This window comes from Corapipo altera, unplaced genomic scaffold (assembly GCF_003945725.1).
Source record: "Corapipo altera isolate COAL_440 unplaced genomic scaffold, ASM394572v1 61411, whole genome shotgun sequence".
Lineage (NCBI taxonomy): Eukaryota > Metazoa > Chordata > Aves > Passeriformes > Pipridae > Corapipo > Corapipo altera.
Genome location: NW_020884875.1, coordinates 4,803,689 through 4,822,746, shown reverse-complemented (window position 1 = coordinate 4,822,746; position 19,058 = coordinate 4,803,689). Strand labels below are relative to the sequence as shown.

General features: G+C 40.0%; 1 protein-coding gene across 4 annotated transcripts in view; it reads right to left on the bottom strand.

Annotated features, from left to right (window-relative positions):
* Nucleotides 1–14,778, bottom strand: part of NDUFS4 (NADH:ubiquinone oxidoreductase subunit S4) — a 47,146-nt gene extending 32,368 nt beyond the window's left edge. Inside the window, exons 1-2 of one of the 4 annotated variants that reach the window (XM_027635369.1) lie at nucleotides 14,321–14,455; nucleotides 454–491 (exon numbers count right to left, since the gene is read on the bottom strand). In XM_027635369.1, the coding sequence (XP_027491170.1) occupies nucleotides 454–482 (29 nt within the window). In that variant the 5' untranslated portion in view covers nucleotides 483–491; nucleotides 14,321–14,455. Of the gene's footprint in view, nucleotides 1–194; nucleotides 257–453; nucleotides 492–789; nucleotides 838–14,320; nucleotides 14,456–14,620 lie in introns of those variants that run through there. The other 3 variants (XM_027635368.1, XM_027635367.1, XM_027635366.1) reach the window with 3 other exon arrangements.
* Nucleotides 14,779–19,058: the final 4,280 nt, after the last annotated feature.

The following is a 19,058-nucleotide window of genomic DNA, read 5'->3' as shown; positions in this document are numbered from 1 at the left end:
TGTAGAAAAGACAGGAATAGAAATTTGGCAAAGACTACACTACATAGTCTTCTTATTAAATACTTGTAAAGTCTTACATCAGCTCAGTAACATGAAATGAATTAATGAGGACTACTAGTGAAAATGGGCATTTGTAGAGTTCAAAACTTTCTATAGGTATCATGTGTCCTGGAAAAACAAATGGCTGTGATCACCTAACCACGTCTTCCACGAGGAGTGTGCACTCCCCTTCCGCCACCATCTGCTGTTCCAGCCAAGTCACAAACGGGTTCTACACCTCTGCTACACAAATGAAGAGGTTCTGTGAGAAACCACTGGAAGTTCTCCAGTCTGCAAGAGAACTAAAATATCCATACCAGTATCAGGTCTCTCAACCATCTTTCCCACTGTGGGATAAGGACACAGAGTTCCTTATTGCAGGAAACCTACTTAGGTCTCCTTTTTCCTTCTTACCTTAGAGGCCCCAGCTCTGCTGATGCCATTAACCAGTTCTGCAGAACAGGAGAAATCAAACAATAAAAAAATGGACAGCGGATGTCTTTTGTGATATCAGGATAAAGGATATTAAGGCATCTCAGTTGAACATATAACCTGGTAGTTCTATGTACCTGTATTCAATCTCTAAAATTCAACAAATTTGAACATCTTAAATATCTGCTAAGTAGCCCATGCTTAACCCCTACATGGTAAGAAGCTGCCATATTTACACGGCATGAATTTCCCTTCCATGGAGAGCAATGCTGTGATTGCAATGTTACACAACACCCAGATGTGAAAACTGGTATTTACCTGATATAATTCAGTAGCTGGGACTTGATCCATTGCACAAAAACATCTCCTTAACCTCTTTGTGCAACAAATCTGACTGTTTGATCTATTAGCACCCCCTTTTGGTCAACTGTAGGAGATATGTTAAAGAAAACCAGGTATCACAAAACAGGTAATCAGATCACAACATACAGGTGAAACAAAGTCTTGAAGAAAACCCCATGTGCCACATGAAAGATCAAGACAGTCACTGCGAAGTAAGTCTATATGGTGTTTTAAGTATTCTGATACCGAATGACCAGGGCACCAGGAGGTGTGAATATATATATACCCAGAAGCAGAAGCCATGATGAATCATTCAATACATTGAATAGACATTAATTCTTATGAAACCAGCCTTTTTTAACATTATCGCATTTATAAAGAATAATGTAAGCTCCACGATGTACAGCCACCCTAAAACCATTAAATTCTGAACAAAAAGAACACAGAAACTACCTGCTCAACTTCCACAGCCTCCAACCCAGTCATACACTGTGATTAAACAGACTAAAACCAGATCAGTATAAAGTTCTTGCACACAAAACAAAGGCATTAATGACTGCCTGTTATACAATGTTGAATACAGGACAGATCACAGTATTCAATCCCAATATAATACATTTTCATAAAAACAGCTTGTAAAGTAGAACTTGTGAGAGATGAATTCAAATACAGTGGGATAATGCTTCCTTGGTATTAAATTCACTATCATAATTCAAGTGATAATGACTTAGAGTCCACAGTATTTTATTTTTACCCAGATTCATTTACAAGTCTTACTACATCCCAACAGAAGCAAAATATGGAATATAATGCCAAACACTGCCTGTGGAGACCATGTAGTTCTATACTGTAGTTGGAACTGCACGAGTAACTTTTGTGGTTGGAGGAAAAGTAAGTTCCTCATTCATAAATACTTTCATACTCTGACAATATTGGCTAATCATACTTTTTCCGTTGCCTATAAAATGTTAAATTATAAACACAGTAAATTATGTTTCTGAATGGATAAATGCAATACCATTTAAGCTAAACTACTGACATTTCTGTCTTAAGTGGTAAAAATGACCAAAATGGAAATACAAATATATAAACACTGCTTCTACTTGCTAAAAAGTTCACATGAAATATTTTTTTTTCCTATTTCCCAGGTGTGTGTTTGGAAAACAGGGCAACAACTATGCTTTTCTGTTAGGCATGCCTTCTGAAAAGAAGCAATGGTTATATAAATGTACTGAATAAGCATGAAAATAAGCATTTGACTTGTGGTTTGGAACTTAAAGTGTCCATCTTCAAAGTTAAATGTTAAGTTCACCTGCCTTTATAAACATTAAACTACAGGCCTGCCTCACTTTAGTGCCTGGTAAAACTATGGAGAAGATTATTCTGAGAGTTATTGAAAAACACCTGAACAACAACACAGCCATCAGTCACAGCCAGCACGTCTTCAAAATGGAACAGTCCTGCTTCTCAATTTCCTTCTATAGCAGGTAACTCTAGTTAACCAGCTGATAAAGAGAAGCCAGTTGATGTAATCTTTTTGCATTTCAGTAAAACTTTTGATACTGTCTCTCACAGGATCCTTCTGGACAAAACGTCTAGCACACAGCTGGATGAACACATCATGTGGTGGGTGAGCAATTGGCTTATGGGTCAGGCACAGAGGGTGATAGTGAATGGGGTGACATCAGATTGGTTACCTGTCACTAGTGGGGTTCCACAGGGCTCCATCTTAGGCTCTGTGCTCTTCAACATCTTCATAAATGACCTGGATGCAGGACTGGAAGGGATACTAAGCAAGTCTGACAATGATACTAAACTGGGAGGAGCTGCTGACTCCCTCAAAGACAGAGAGGCTGCACCAAGAGATCCTGACAAATAGAGAGATGGGCAATCATCAACCAAATGAAGTTTAACAAGGGCAAGTGCCGGATTCTGCACCTAGAAGGGGCAACGCTGGATGTACAGACTGATGAAGAAGAGGCTGAAGAGCAGCACTGTAGAAAGGAAACTGAGGATCCTGGTCAATGGTAAGTTGAATATGAGTCAGCAGTGCCCTGGCAGTCAGGAGGGCCAACCGTGTCCTGGGAGGCGTCAGGCAAAGCATCGCCAACCAGTTGAGGGAGGGGATTGTCCCGCTCTGCTCTGCACTGGTGCGGCCTCACCTTGAATACTGTGTGCAGTTTTGGGCACCACAATATAAAAAAGACATTAAGCTATTAGCGTCCAAGGGAGGGCAACAAGGATGATGAAGGGTCTGGAGGGGAAGCTGTATGTGGAGCAGCTGTTCCACTTGGAGGAGACTGAGGGGAGACCTCATTGCAGTCTACAACTTCCTCATGAGGGGAAGATGGGGGTAGACACTAATCTCTTCTCTCTGGTGACCAGTGATAGGACCCGAGGGAATGGCCTGACACTGTGTCAGGGGAGGTTCAGACCACCCAGAGGGTGGTTGGGTACTGAAACAGGCTCCCCGGGGAAGCGGTCACAGCACTAAGCCTTACAGAGCTCAAAAAGTGTTTGGACAATGCCCTCAGGTACATAGTGGGATTCTTAGGGTTGTCCACTGCAGGGCCAGGAGCTGGACTCAATGATCCTTGTGGGTCTCTTCCAACTCAGGATATTCTATGATTCTTTGAAATTAGTTAAATTTTCAACTAGTAAATCCTTCATTATGTAGCAAACAATCAAATTTTAGTTATTTTAGACTCTACTTCAATTATCCCACAGTTGGGAAAATGCTACTGACCTATCTATATTCAAACAAGGTATCAGCTGACCCACTGCTACAACGCAAAGACAGACATGGTTCTTCCAGAACTACCCCAGGACCAGAGCACTGTAGCCACTTCTGAACTCCAGTTAAGCCCCCAGGACACAAGTCAGCTTTGTTAAGACATGACTTGAGTTGCCCACCATCAGTTTTCCTCATTTAACCACCTTTCTTGCAGTCAAGAAGTAATAAGAAAGGTTAGCTTAGTACCAAGTCCGCACTGTCCCCAGCTCAGACAGGGCCCATTTGAGTAGCCAGTTAACTGAGCAGACACCACTGAGCACACAACAAAGACCGGCCCTTCAGAAGGCTCCACATCAGGCAGACAGTACACAAAGGCAGGCTCAACCTACTCCTGCAGAGTTATACAGGTGTCTCCACCATGCCTTTGAGTATAAGCACTCATACAATGAAAACAGTTTGAGCTGAGGAACGGTTCAGGCAAAAACTCACAGAGCTAGCTTAGGTTCAAGTCAGCACAGTGGCAAGCGACAGCTGCACATCCTGAAACAGTTCTCTGCAAATCTCTGGCTGATATTAAAGCATTTCTCAATGTGCTTGGACACAAACTGAGTCACTATTTACAACTAAACATCTGGAAAAAGTCATGCTCCTAGACCCTCATGCACCTGACTCTGAGTATGCCAGTGGCCTCTGACAGATAACAGCGAACAGACTAGAAATGCTTTTGAGAGAGGGCCTTAAAGTGTTAAGAATAAAATTACCCAAAATAATTTAAGTGGGGTTTTTTTGTAGAAATCATAAAACTCATTATGAAAGGAGATGTGATGTACTACTTTTACAGCAATAGAATACATAATTTCTAAGCTGTCCAACTGCTCTCAGGTAACAGGAGCTCTCAACTACTGCCATCTGTACAGTTGCTGATAAACCATTTCATTACATGCTACTCTCCAAATCAGAAGACCTAACCTTAGGAATTAACCTCAGTTCACAACCTGAGAGCAGCAGGCTCCCCAAGAACCAGAAGCCTCTTACAGGCAAGTCGGTCAGAAGACAAACAATGCTAGAAATGTTGCACAGCCCATATCAACTATCAACTGAATTTTACATTCTCTAGTTAGAAAGCCTAATAAAGTTAAAAGGAAGAGAGAAAAGTTATATAGGGATTAAAGATAAAATACACAGGTGACACATTTGCTCTGTTTGTGCTTTCTAAATGTCAAACTCCCCACAAATACACATTCAGGCATCCATATAACTTGACAAAACTAAAAAATGTGCTCTTTATAAAAAAGAACAACAAAAGTCAAAGGGTTTAATTTCAAAACTGCGAGGAATGAAACTAATGTTCCACAACCCACCTCTGTCTTAGTTTGTGCATTTTGAAAAAGAGCCTTTGAATCATGTAAAATTAACCAAAAAAAAAAAAAAGTAAAGATTCCTCTGTGTTTGCCAACTGATTTCTGGCACTTACAAGCTTAATTAATTCTTATTCTAATAATACAAGGTCTGTAAAATATGGCATATATACAAAAGCAACTTCTTTCTTATTTAATGCTTTCAAACATTTGAGCTGTAAAGTACAGCACAAAAAAGAATCATTTAAAGTGTTACTGGAAAACTACATCTTTGTTTATAATGGTTCACAAAAGTCAAATAAGCTGTTTGGCTAGTAGGCCTCAGCTGTTGGGCAGCTATGACAAACTGTTCTAAGAGATATATATTAATTTATGTTTGCAGTACAAGCCACTTAGAGACAGTCAAATGTTCACAAATGGAATGCGACCTACAGAGGGTCACTTTTCAGAACTGTATGCTCTCTCCAGTTGTTCTGGATGAAGATGGGACAATGTAGCTAATATCATTGTGTATGATTTTATTTCACACTTTATTTGTGAACTTTGCCTTGTCTCAGCCACCTTACTCTTCAACTTCCTTTCTGACATCAGGCTTTCATCCTCAATTCCCCTTTGAACCGTTGCCATTCCTCAGTTATCACATACCTTAGCTACTCTCCATTATGCCACACACCTTAATCACATCACTTGACCAGTCTGTTCACATTGTTCTTTTGCTAACATATTTCCAACTTCCTTTTCACACACCCTTGAGGGAAACAACCCCCATGATATTTCAATACATTTTTGACTCCAGAGTTACATGCCACCTTAGATGCAAGAACATAATTTGAGTTTTCAAGTGCTGTAACATTAGTGGCCTGAAGATAAACTCTGTCAGACCATGCATCATGATCCTAAGGGCATTAACAGGTGTTAATGGCCATGACCGGCGTCACACAGGACCTCACACTGGACCTCCATGATCCCAGCCTTTGGCCCTGGAGTTCCATTTAAAAGCTCACCTTGGGTCTTCAGCCCTTGCCTAAGTGACATCATTAGTGCACCCACCTGCAGGCCTGGCTCTGGCTCTTATCCTCGTTAGTAAGGGCACTGTCCTTGCTGTGGTCACCTTCAGCTCCCAGCTTGCCTTACCTGCAGGAGCAGACAGCCCTTGCTGCTCCCTGACACTTTGCTACATTAATTCCTATCAAATACAGATTTTTTTCCCAATGTATATAATATTGCAAGGTGCACTTGTTTTTCAGCCTCATTACTTCGCAACCAAAGCAAAGGACTTAATTCCTATGTAGTCTCTCTATAATGACTAATTTTAAATCTTACTTTAAAAACATACTAACTACACAGGTTTTTAGTTGTGGGTGCCAGTGTGGTTAAATACCTTCTACAATATACACCTGTCTTGAGACGAAAACAAATAGTTGGCTGAAATGCAAGCAACCCATGTAAGTGTTTCCAACAGAAGTTTTACAAAAAATTATCACACCAAAACTTTAACTTCTACTCTACATACAAGTGCAAGCAACAACTACATGGCACTAGCTAAAAAAAAAAAAAGTCCTTTCTTTTGCATAGTGTATCTGCATCTGCAATCTTAGGACAACAATTTTTTAAATTGTTGAAGGACAAATTATTTTGTGTTACAAGAGTAATATAATGAAACTACCAAGTTACATAAATTAAGTCTACTTTCAAAGAAACTTGAGTGCCCTGTTTTTCAATAATAACTTTTCTTTCCATTTACCATTATTTATTAATGTAAACACATCTTACAAGCATTTTTGAGAACTCACCTTTGAGAATTAAAATAACCTCATTAGCTATCCTATTTGTGTGTTCCCCTGTATTCTTACCTATAGGCTGATCCTCTCCTCCACTAGTACTATTCTTTCTTTCTTTCTTTTAATGCTCTTACTCCCTAAGCACCTGTTAGCTCTCTCAAAGAAGACTGCTAGTCTTGGTATTACTCACCCTTTTCTAAAGTGGAGTAAACCCTTAAGGCAACACTGGCGTTTCAAATGCAAACGTTATTCTTGAATTCCAGTTCAGACAACAACATTCAGATTATTTCTCTCTCTCTCTCTCTGGTAGGCACAAACACTGAAATATGACAAAACATCACTGCTGCAGAATTTTCCTTCCTATAACTTACACAGCACATACAAATACTCTTCGAGTACGTGACAGAACAATCAGAGCTACTGCATGAAGAGCTTTCTCTTTTTTTTCCTTTGAAACTACTGAAAGATATAGAAAAGATGAAAAATTAAACAGCTGTCCTCTGCAGCGAAATTTTAGTTTGGACTTCAAGACAAATAGCATTGCTAACATTTAGTAGAAGATTACTTCAATAGACTTATTGCAAATTACATTATCAGAAGTATTCACACACAGAATAAATTCATAAAAGACAGGTCTTCAAATATCTTATAAAAAATACATGAAATCTGATTTAAAAAAACCTGAATAGGTCCTGTTTATGAAATCTTTCATGTTAATACTCAAAAAATAAGCAGCTGCAAGAATTGTCTGCCCACACACATTCTGGAGCTGCCTACAGTCTGTCTTATTGAGTCAAAAGTTAATTTACTTTCTCAACATCATCCATGGGTCAATGGAAGATTCACACAGAAACTACTGCAGCTAGGAAGTGGCTAATGACAAAATGGTACATAAATACACTGTTACACTGCTAGGAGAGAACAACTACACATTGTAAGTCAGACAGAAATAACACCATTAATTTCTTAGGAAATACGGAAATACACATTATAAAGAAGGTAATGTTAACTGTTCAGTTTGCCTTTTGCTAGCTTAGCAATATCTTTTATGAGAAATAATAAAGGATGTGATCTTAAGACAGTTTGGAGGTATACTTTTTAACACATGGGTAAAACATATAAAACATTAAGCTCTTAAGGATTATACAAATTACTGAAATTATTAGTATAAAAGAAGATTTTGTTTTAAACTTGTTTTTTCTTAAAAACTTTTTGGGAGCAGGTTCATGCTTCCCTGCTAACTATATAAGCCTCTCAGTAATTCAGTCTCTTAAAACAGTAATTTTCATCAAATACAGATGAGTTAAACCTGCTGAACAGTATATATTAAACCTCCATCACTAAAGCAAATTTTATTATTTTGCTAACATAGATTTGAAATTCTATCTATTGATAGCTGGCATTTGAATTCTCCTTCCCCATGTATTCACATGACATTTCACAATCTTACTATTAAATTATTTATTTGACAAAAAATGTGCTTCAACTCACTGCAACAAGTTCTACAAGTATATTTCTCAAACTTCAAGATATCAAATATTTGGCAATAGGAAATACCAACATGAAAGCCTTTTCCATAAAGAATGTTTGGTGGATTGTCTTGAAAACAAAGTGTCATTTTCAAACGCAGTATCGGAATCTATTTTAAATAGTTTAGACCCTGAAGGAAAGTATTATGTCCTTCTGTTTTAGGATACTATTGGCAACAAACTTCACCACTACCCTTAATAGCTTTTTTGGGGTTTTGTTTGTTTTTTGTTTTGGTGCAGTTTGGGGGTTTTATTTGTATCTCCACTCCCCTTCAAATCTTCAAAGGAGAATGAAGATTATTAGGTTCTCAAATCAGTATATTTTTGAAAAAAATTGTTATCGCATGTAATAATGCCTTTTTAAAGGTATGCCAAACTTTAGGTAAGCAACCTACAGTTCTGAGCCCACAATGACTAGTTGCCACAGAGCTGGTTAGAAGAACTTACAGCTCTTTTAGTGGAGAAGCAAGCCTATTGCTTGTTATCTTTCAACACAAATATACCTTAAATATCTGTCTGTTTGCCTCTGTTAAACCTTCACTTGCTGAAGACCATAACTCCCAAAAGTAAAGGAACTGAATGTAATTAAAATAAGGTACTCAAAGTTATATGCCCAGTAACTAACAGCAATTTAAGAAGCTTTATCAGGAACATCTTGCTGTCATGATGCCTGCTCCACTTACTTCTCTATAATTACATTAGAAAAACGGCCATCTCCAGAACAATGCACCTCTTCCTTGCCCCCATTCTCAACCTTCGGCTGTCCCATCCTTTTCCCTTTCCGCCCCTCTTACTTGCACAGCTTTCTACCTGTCCTCTTCAACACAGAGACCAATAATGAAAGTACTTCAACTTTACAGGAACTTCAACATTACAGGAATCCCACATAGCTTTAAGAACTAGAATGATCTTGATCTGAGCTCACTACTAAACTACGATACACAGTATTTCACTTTTTCATTGTGACAGAATTCACACTGACAGCAACATCCTATTGCTCCCATGTTCCATTACATCCAACATTCTTGTGACTTCATGGGGGCCTTCCAAAGCTTGTTTTTTCTATTTCAAAGGAGCACTCCTACACCCCGCTTCCTATAATGCCAAACAGAGAAGGCAAAAGCAGGAAATCTAAGATACCATTCCAGTTCACCAGAGTCACTCTGACATCCTAATAACGGTGAATATCCATGAACAACACAAAAGCCCAGAATAAGACAGTATGTTGTCCTGTTGCAACTATTCAAGTCATGGTAGATTAGCAACTTTGAGATCCTACATAAAGGACTGCAAGAGGGCTCAAATCATCCTACTTGTCAGAAATATCCTCTTCTCTCCCTCAAAGTACGCAAAATTGATAGGGAAAGAAGGCCTTTCTTCATGACAGCCAGACACCAGGCTGTCATCAAAGGACCTGTGACTGCAACACATAACCAGTGATGCTGCTTTCAGCCACTGTGAACATGCAAGATTTGACTCCTAGACTCTCTCTTTACCACAAAATAACTATTTGAACAATGTGGACAGAGTCAAAGGGAATGGATTTTAAATGAATTAAACACTTAGACATACGAAACACCTACCCCCAAACCACTGCTTGAGGGTATCTACAAGATCAGACAAACACACTCAGTGCTGCCTGGAGTCTTGTTTTTTAAACTGATGCCTGGTAAGTGTACAAACTGTAGCAGATTTTGTCTTTTTCTCCACTTGTCTATGTCCATTTGTCTCTCCACATCTTTCATCTTGAGCCTGCTCCAACTCTCCATTTCACCACAATTTTATGTCCAAAAAACACGCTGGAATTTCATTCCAGATTTCAGTTGTGCTACTGTGTTGTAAGCTAGTGTGATTCACTGTAGCTTCTCTGATATATATTAAAACCAAAACAGATAGTCAAGATAAAATGGTAAAATTCCAGCCAAATATGTATTTTAAAAGGTCTTTTTCCTCTGTGAGTAACCAAAATGAAACTATCTATAAACCCCACTTACACAGCAAAAGCAAGACTGCAAAAAACTTCTTCACCTGGTGTTATCTTCAAATTTTATTCCAAGCACTCTATGCAGATGATACATCTCACTGGAAATAATTTTAACAACATTCAATTCTACAGAACTATGGTTTTTATTAATGAAAACTGTAACTTCTGATGTGAAACTTCTGAACCTAACACCACCACACACACTCTCATATATTGTGTGGAGTAATGTACGTAAGAGACACACATTACAGGTGGATGAAGTAATAAGTAATACAACTGCTGCAACATGCTACTTATTCCAGATTTGACAAACATCTCACACTGGCTAGCACTAACACTGGCCAAATTGTGCTTCTATCAACCAGGTTCAGTGAGAGATTTGTTCATCTTCATACAGCTCTCTGTACTATGCAGATCTAGCTCTGGGAAGTCTACTAAGCTCTGTTTTAATGCATGACTTGGTAGGGACATGCAACGAAAACCTCAACATTATTTGAGGAAAGGAAAAAAAAAAACCAAACCAAACAATAACACAAAAGAGTAAGCTAATTATCTTGAAGTAATTTTTTTTTAAAATGTTAATAAACATTGTCTCTACTTTTCAGGAAAGGACAAGATAAAAAATTACATTTTTTTGCTATGTTTTATAAGTTCTTTATTTTGCCACAAAAATGTCTTCCTCTTTTTTTACTGCGGGGTTAGTTTGCTTAAATAGACATTAACTGAAAACTGAGACTTATATGGCATTCCAGGTTTCTTCAGTTTCTTGAGTATGAATTGAATAACAGGCTCTGTACTACATAAGTGTCCATAATTATTTGCTTTCATAACCTCAGGTATCTATTCATGATAAACTAATAAAACATTTGCTATTATATTTAAACAGAATTACAAGAGGAAGGTAACATATTTTAGAGAACCATCTGAAAAATGACATGAAAAATCCATTATCGTGAAACGCAGAAAGCACGTTGTCAGGTATTACACCTGCACACACAAAATATTCTGCTTCTGGAACAGAAATTAATATCTCCATATTCTGACTGCAGATATAAAGGGCTTTATATTGTGATATAAAGGGCTTCTCTGACATACTGGTGGTTTTGAAACAAACATCTGATTCCCAGGACAGCAGAAATTTGTTTGAAGTTTCTTTTCCCAGCTTCACCTGTCTGTATTTTCTAATACAAGAAAACACTGCAGTTTTTAGGTCAAACTCCAGAGAGCGTGTTCAACATAATTTCAAGCTCCTGAAACCTTGATAGATCTTACAACATGAAAGCTTAAAAATGTGACTTAGGCTAAGGATGCACTTCTGCTTTCTGAATGAGCTCAAGCCAGGTGCTGATGTCTGCTAGGCTCACCACCAGACAAAATGAGGGGCTCAGTAACCACTGCACAACTGATTTAAACCGGCACTCAGAACTTCATAAAAATACAAGGAATGTTGCTGTACATTCTCTTAACTTTGGACCAAACACTTATTCCCATGTTGTGTTACCAGTCACCAGTTTATAATCAGCAGGTGGCTTGGGCATGCATATGTTAAAGTGCTTAAACATGTACTGAAAAATCAGTATTAGAAGATGTCATAAAATTTCTAAGAATCAAATATTGCTCATGAAAATTAGAATGGAATTTCTCTTGTAACTCTTGAAAAGTGATCTTGGGAATTCTTTTCAAAATCAGAGGGAAGACATATTATTATTTAATTGAAGTTCTGAAAACTGGAGAGGTATGAGAAGTTTTACATGCAAAAATCAGAAAAAAAACCCCACTGCAAATAAAACTATATCTTGAAGGTTTAAAATTTAATCCTACAGTGTTCAAACAATAAGCTATATTCCCCTCATAACCTAATTTAGGCAAAAAACATGCAACTGTAGCTTAACAAAGTTTTACCAACCAAACCTTACTCTGAATCTAAGTAAACAAAAGCAAACTGCTGAAGCGATGTAAGAATCATTCAAATGCCCTCACAGGTGACAAATCCAGCATCTTCTTCAGTCATGGCCTAAGAACAGCAACCATTTTTATTGTTAGTAATTCTAATGCCTTTATTTACTTTATTTTCTTTAAGACCTACATCTAGCATACTGGTATAGTACATTCTTTCTACAGTTTGACAAATACATAGATTACTCCAATAATAAATTAGACAGACAAATACTTTAAATATACTCTGAAACAAAGAAGCTACTTGTACCAAACTGTATCTGTCAAAATACTTTTCTGAAAGGAAACCAGTATTTCAGGATCCATATATCCAATTGCAAGATATGCTGCAAACCACTAGCTTTTGGACACTTGTTGATCATTGTAACTGGAAAATAAGTAGTTTCTAGAGTAAGATTCAACTGTGTGAGGTTGGGAGATGTGAGACACTAAAGCTGGAAATGGGACTTATAAACTGCCAAACTTTGAGGTATCTGTTTGTACACTGAAATTTATCTAGATTTCTGGTAAAATACAAGCGATTACATGCTCCCTAAGAAAGGTTATGGCATCTAACAATGGAAAACAAACCCAAAGTTGGCTTACAAGAAGTAAGACAAAGCACAAAAGCAAGATATGCACTTTCTCCCATGCACTTCCATCTAATTTTATTACCCCACTGTGAGTAAAGGAAGACATCTTGAATTTATAATGTAGAGCCCTAAATCCTTTTCTGTAATTATACACACTGATTCTCACTCCCAAGGAGGGAGACTACAGAGGCTGGTTAAGAATTCTTTTCATACAAAACAGTAATGGACAAGACGAAAGATGTTAAGTTTCACGCCTACTTAATCAAGAAAATAATTACTTTACAAAAATTATGCAATGACTGACAGCCGCCACCATTCCTTCATAGTGCCAAGAGTACTTTACTTTGAAATGTCTTTTCCTCAATCCACAAAAAACTTTATTCTCCCTCTTCCAACAAGCAATGACTGCAAAGCTGTGTAAAACTCGAAGTAAGACAAACTCATAATGTTCTTCTCTCCCGCTTCTCCAAGAAACCCCCTGATTCATGATAAGGCCACTCTCCTATGGAATGTGAAGCATAAGTTCCATTCCCTCTCAGGTCTGGAGTATTTTCAACATCCCTCTTACTAAAAGCACTAAGGGACACTAATTCTTCTACTCCCTCTGTGGCAGGGAAGGAACCTAAGGCACTGTTTCAAAAAAGAAATCCCTATTTAGGAGTTCCTACCTCACATTTCCATGCTGTTCATACCCACCCCTGCTACACCCTACTATCTTTTCTGAAATAACTACTTCAACACAGTGGTAAAACTTTAAAACAAATGAACAGAATTATTTTTAACATGAATCATGTGACTGACCCAATTTACCACATGGCACAGGCAGCAGTTCTGTCAAAACCACAGAGATGGGCAAAAACAAGCAGTTGAACATGAACAGTAAGTTTCTGCATTAGCATAGAGGAATTACAAAATTCATACTCACAGATTCAACAGCATATTTAGGAGACTGAGACCTAACTTTCAATGCCATAAAACAGGTCCCATTTTAAAAAGGAAAAGCTAGAAGGAATTAATGGGACAAAAATGTCAAAAAATAATATGGTTATACTTCTTTTTTCTCTGTGTGTGCATATATAGCTTTCTCTGTGTTTATATATACACACACATACATATATTTATAAAGACACCCACAGATTTAAATAAAATTACTGAAACTAACTTGTGTTTATATGTAGAGATCCGAGTAGCACTGAAAAGCAAACACTCCAAATCACAGTTAATGGCATTGAACTACTTTATTTCTTGCTGTCAGAAGGGAGTCTTACAGAAGCCTAAGTCCTGTGAGATGCACAGCAGGAAACATACACATGCATCTTCGACTGCAGGTTAGGTCATGTACTGGCCTTTTAACACACACCTCTGCATTAAAGAAACAAACAACAATGAGCCACCAAAAACTATACACCTATTTTCAGCATTATTTTTAGGAGATCAGTGAAGAAATAGCTATGCACCCCCATAAAGAGGTAACGTATTTGCAGGAGGGGGTAAAGAGGAAAGGCTACAGGGTAGAGAACAGGACAGTGGGGTGCAAATCTCGGAGAAGGGCTGCTGTCGAGGGGAGGCTCCTCGGCAATGAGGCCCTGTCACCAGCTCTCGACCTCCGGGCGCCGCAAGGACACTGGGCGGGCGGTCACCGCTAGCCGGGCGGCAAGGACACTCACGGCCAGACCCAGACACGTAGAGCCGGACACGGACAGACACGTAGGAAGACTCTGCCCCTCGCCCGCCTGGCCGCCCCCCGCCCGCGGCCCGGCCCTGCGCAGCCCCCCCGGCCCGGCACGGCCGCGGTGCAGCCCCAGGCCGGGGACGGGTTCCTCCGGCCCCCGCGGGTACTGGGGTGCCGCGGTGCCTGCCGTGTGGGCGGCAGGGCGGCCGCGTTGCCGTTACCTGGGCGGCGGCGGGCGGGCCGCGGCCGCACCGCTCCAGGCGAGGAGGCGCCTCAGGGCCGCTGACATTGAGAGAGACAGCGCCATGACGCTGAGCGGAGCCGCTGCGAGACGGCGGCGCCGCAGGGACAAACCTCCTCCGCCCCGGCAGGAAACGCGAAGGCGAGGCCGGAAAGAGGCGGTGGGAGGGGCGAACGGGGAGGGGGACGGGGAGGAATGGGGAGAGGGCTGGGCACAAGCAGGAGCGACAAGGGCTGCTGGCACGGAGGGAGGGCAGGCCTGATACCCTGAGCCCCTGGGAGGAGCCGTTCGCGTGTTTTGGGCGCAGACGCCGCTTTTCCTCAGCCACACGTTTGTGAGAGAAACATTTTGTGGCAGCTTTGGTTGTGACACCATGACACCATCTTCTTTATGGGTACACACTGAAAGACGGGAAATTTAGGTTAGATGTTAGGAAGAAACTCTTTACTGTGAGGGTGGTGAGACACTGGAACAGGTTGCCCAGGGAAGTTGTGGATGCCCCAACCCTGGTGCTGTTCAAGACCAGGTTGGATAAAGCCTTGAGCAGTCTGGTCTAGTGGGAGATGTCCCTGCCCATCGTATGGGGGTTGGGACTAGATGATCTTTAGCGTCCATTCCAACCCCTTAATAATTAATGCTATCATTCTATGATTCTTAATGGCAGGGGACAAGCCCAAGGGAGGGTAGATGTCTGGGCTGGCTGGTGACTCCTGGGCACGGGTGTCCCCAGTGCCTGGAGACCTCCTGTCTAGGAACGGGAGGGGGAGGGGGGGGTGGAGGAAGGGGAAGGGGGATGTGGAGACAAGTATTTCTCGCCCCATTCTTTCCCATTATTTTTCACAGACAAAATGGTGCACTCTGTACAAAGACATGGAAGCACTGTTTTTAACATACTTAGTCTTCTTACTCTTCTTTTAGGAGCTCTGTTCTGTTTTGAAAACAATTCCGGCCTTATTTCCTTTATTCAAGCAAGGAAGGCTAGCAACACCCCATGTCTCTTAGAGTTGTATTTTTAATACATTAACCATCATGTGTTCTGTTCATGGCTAGGCTTCATGAACAAAGGTTTGGGAAAGGCTCTATCCACATTTGTTACAAGCAGGCTGGTGGCTAAAGAGGCCAATAGGAGATAGACATACCTGATTGCAAAAGGCACAGCAGAAAGACTCCTTAGGTGGTATATTCTGCAAGACACAGTTCTTTCTGCGCTGTCTTTTCTCCTCAAGAGTGATCCTGTGTGCTTTCTCAAAAGCATCTGCAGCCTTATAGATGGTGTGTCTCCAGACCTCCCGATTGGAGGCCAGAGTAGACCAGTTATGATGATCAATATGGCCAAGACTGAGATGTTGTTTCAGGGAGTCCTTGTATCTTCTCTTCGGGGCTCCTCTCTTGTGGCAGCCGGTGGCAAGTTCACCATAAAGCAAGATCTTAGGGAGGTGGTGGTCCTTCATCCTTGAGACATGTCTTGCCCAACGCAGCTGTGTTCTCAGCAACATGGCCTCAATACTTGTGACTGCTGCTTGTTCTAGAACAGATGTATTGGTCACATAATCTGACCAGTGGATGTTTAGGATTGTGCGGAGACAGCGCTGATGGAAGCGTTCTAGGAGTCGCAGGTGGTGGCGGTAGATGACCCATGATTCGGAACCATATAAAAGAGTAGACAGTATTAACCATGAACAGCAAGTAAATAACAGTACTTAGGCCCTGGAAGAATTACAGTGCTGTGGACATGATTAAAGAAGAGAGGTTGCTATAAATCAAGAGTCAAGTATGATTATGTTCAGTGCCAAAAGCTCAAATGAAGTTTCCAAAAACACATGATGTTACAGTAGGATCTGCAACATTGTGAAGTACTGAAAAGGTTTTGGTTGTGGGGGTGAAAAAAGATGGTATCCCTAAAATTCTCTAATTCTCTTTATCTTAAAAATCTGATGACATTTTCAAAAAAAGCTTAGATAAATTTTTGGCTTCAATTTTACTGAAAAACTGAAAAAATATTTAGAAGTTTGTTAAAGAAAGGATAAAAAGTGATGTCATTCCAACTGGAGGAAAACCCTGTCGGTTTTGACTAACTGTTTATGTGTTCCTCCAGGAGAAGCAAGTCTTGTGCTCAGTTTTGACAGAACACTTTGACAGGGTCAGATACAAAAATTCTGCACAAGCAAGTAAATTCAGTATTTTTGTGCCCTAAATAAAGGGAAATGGAAAAATAGTTCTAATAAAATGCTAAACAAACTTACAGCAAATGTCTTTGACAGTATCAAATCAACAGAGCATTAGTTTCCAGTGAGAACAAACAAACAACAGCCTTGTATTATGTAATTATAGTGAAATGCCAGACCTAGAGCCATTACTTCATAGACTTTTTATTAGGTAACTGCAAGTCATCCTATTCAAACTTTCCACTCTATATATGTAATTTTCTATGCTTTCTTCCCATTGAATGTTTCTGAATTATGGGAAAATGAAAGTATATACTTCCTTTCCCTTTCAAAACAACAACAATGCTGCAGAAAAAGAAGAAAATGGAAAAATCTGTCTGGACAGCATAATACGGAGACCCAATAATGACAGTGATTTACGAATTTGGTGGGTTTTACAGACAGGACCATGTAAAATTAATTTTTCAATCATTAGTGAATATGTTCAAAGTCGGCTGTAGTAAGACAGACAACAGGAGTAATCTTGTAGCAATGATGAATTGAAATGGCTTATATGGGATTGGGGTGTCTTTTGTTAAGTGCAGGTGGCAAATGCTCCAAACTTTTGAACTTACCAGTTTTTCTTCAGGGATTTTGAGAGAAACAGTTGAAAAACTGTTTCCCAAAGTTTTCTGTGATTTTTTTTTTTTCCAGCTGTATTGGTTATCAGATTCACGTTACCTGACACTAGAACTTCAGTCACATGCAGATAAGACATAGTGAGAATATCTGCATCCCACAAAATTCATTAATTTTTCTCTGTTGTCTAAAGCCTTTGTCCAATAGGTGACTGATGACAGTATTCACACCAACTCAGATTTACTAATCTAATCCAAACTTTTCTCTTTTTTGGTGCTTTAGCAAGGAGAAATTTCTGGAAGCAGAGGAACAGTTTATAGCTGTTCAAAGGCACCAGTGGTTCAGTGAAGCTCGTTGCCCTTGAGGGCTCCATGGCAAACAGAGGTAAATTTTCTGTGTCTTTCTGCTTTGTATCAGCTGGCGGATTATCGTAGTTCAGTTGAAGATCTTTTGGGTAGATCCAGCTTTGTGTCTGTCTTCCATTGTCAGGGATAGTGTCAGTGGTTTGGGCAGCACGTGAAGGCTCCTATATTTCACATGACCCAGTTCTTTGAACTTCTACTCTCCCTGCTACCTCTTCTCTGGGTGGGGGAAGCACAGAGGTAGCCCACGGCAGCTGGAATTTGAAGATGCCACCTTATTAACTGAATGTGTCAAAGGAGGGTGCCAAATTCAGGAGCTGCCTTTGGCAGCAGAGACAGGATGGTCCTGTGCTAGATCACAGCTTATGGGCTTGAGTATGTGCAAGTGAATGTGCTGCTAATTGCTAGCACAGTCCCTGGAACCGCTTTGACCCTGACCAATTAGCACCATCCCGAACAATGTCTGAGCACAGTCTGGGAACAAGCATGGGCCTGGGACTGTTCCTAATAAGCCGTGTGGATGAGGCCATTCTGGGTTTTAGGTTGTTTTTTTTTGGAGTAGGGAAGAAGAGGAGAAAGACTTTAGCTCCACGGATGTGCGCGGTGCCACGTAAGCTGAGCTGCATCAGGGATACAAAAGGATCCTTACGGTGTTTGTTTACTAATTTAAAAGTAACCGTAGCATTTGTTGATGAAGTAGTATTGTATAGTAGTCACAAAATCATGAGAGACTATTACGAGACAAATAACCATAGCTCTCCAGGGACAGCATTTGTGACAATTCCAAGCACACAGTTTACCGTGAAATTAATATGCACCAACAGTCCCTTGCAGTCTGGTGCCTGAGAAAGGGAGAGACATGAATTTTTCTGTCTCCCACTACTTCCAGGAGTTAATAAGAAGACCTGTAAAATACTCCTGCATAGGCTGAATGTATACTGTTTTATCTGCTTGGCTTAAATTTGTGTACATGTATTCACCCATATAATACAACACCTTTTTTAATCATCATGTCTTAGGTTAAACTAATGAATTTGTGTGCACAGCAGTTTTAGAAAAATGAAGTGTTAAATGCCATATTCCCCAAAATAATTCAATGCATCAATTTTTGAGGTGACTGCAGAAGTATCATTCCAAGTCAATACTTTCACAAAGGCTTAAACTTTTCATTCATAATTCTGGCTGCAAGCTGATCTTCTGTCACTGATATACTGTGAAACACTGTCCCTCAAGACTGAAATAGTTCATGTGCCAACACTTATTGTGCTGTACA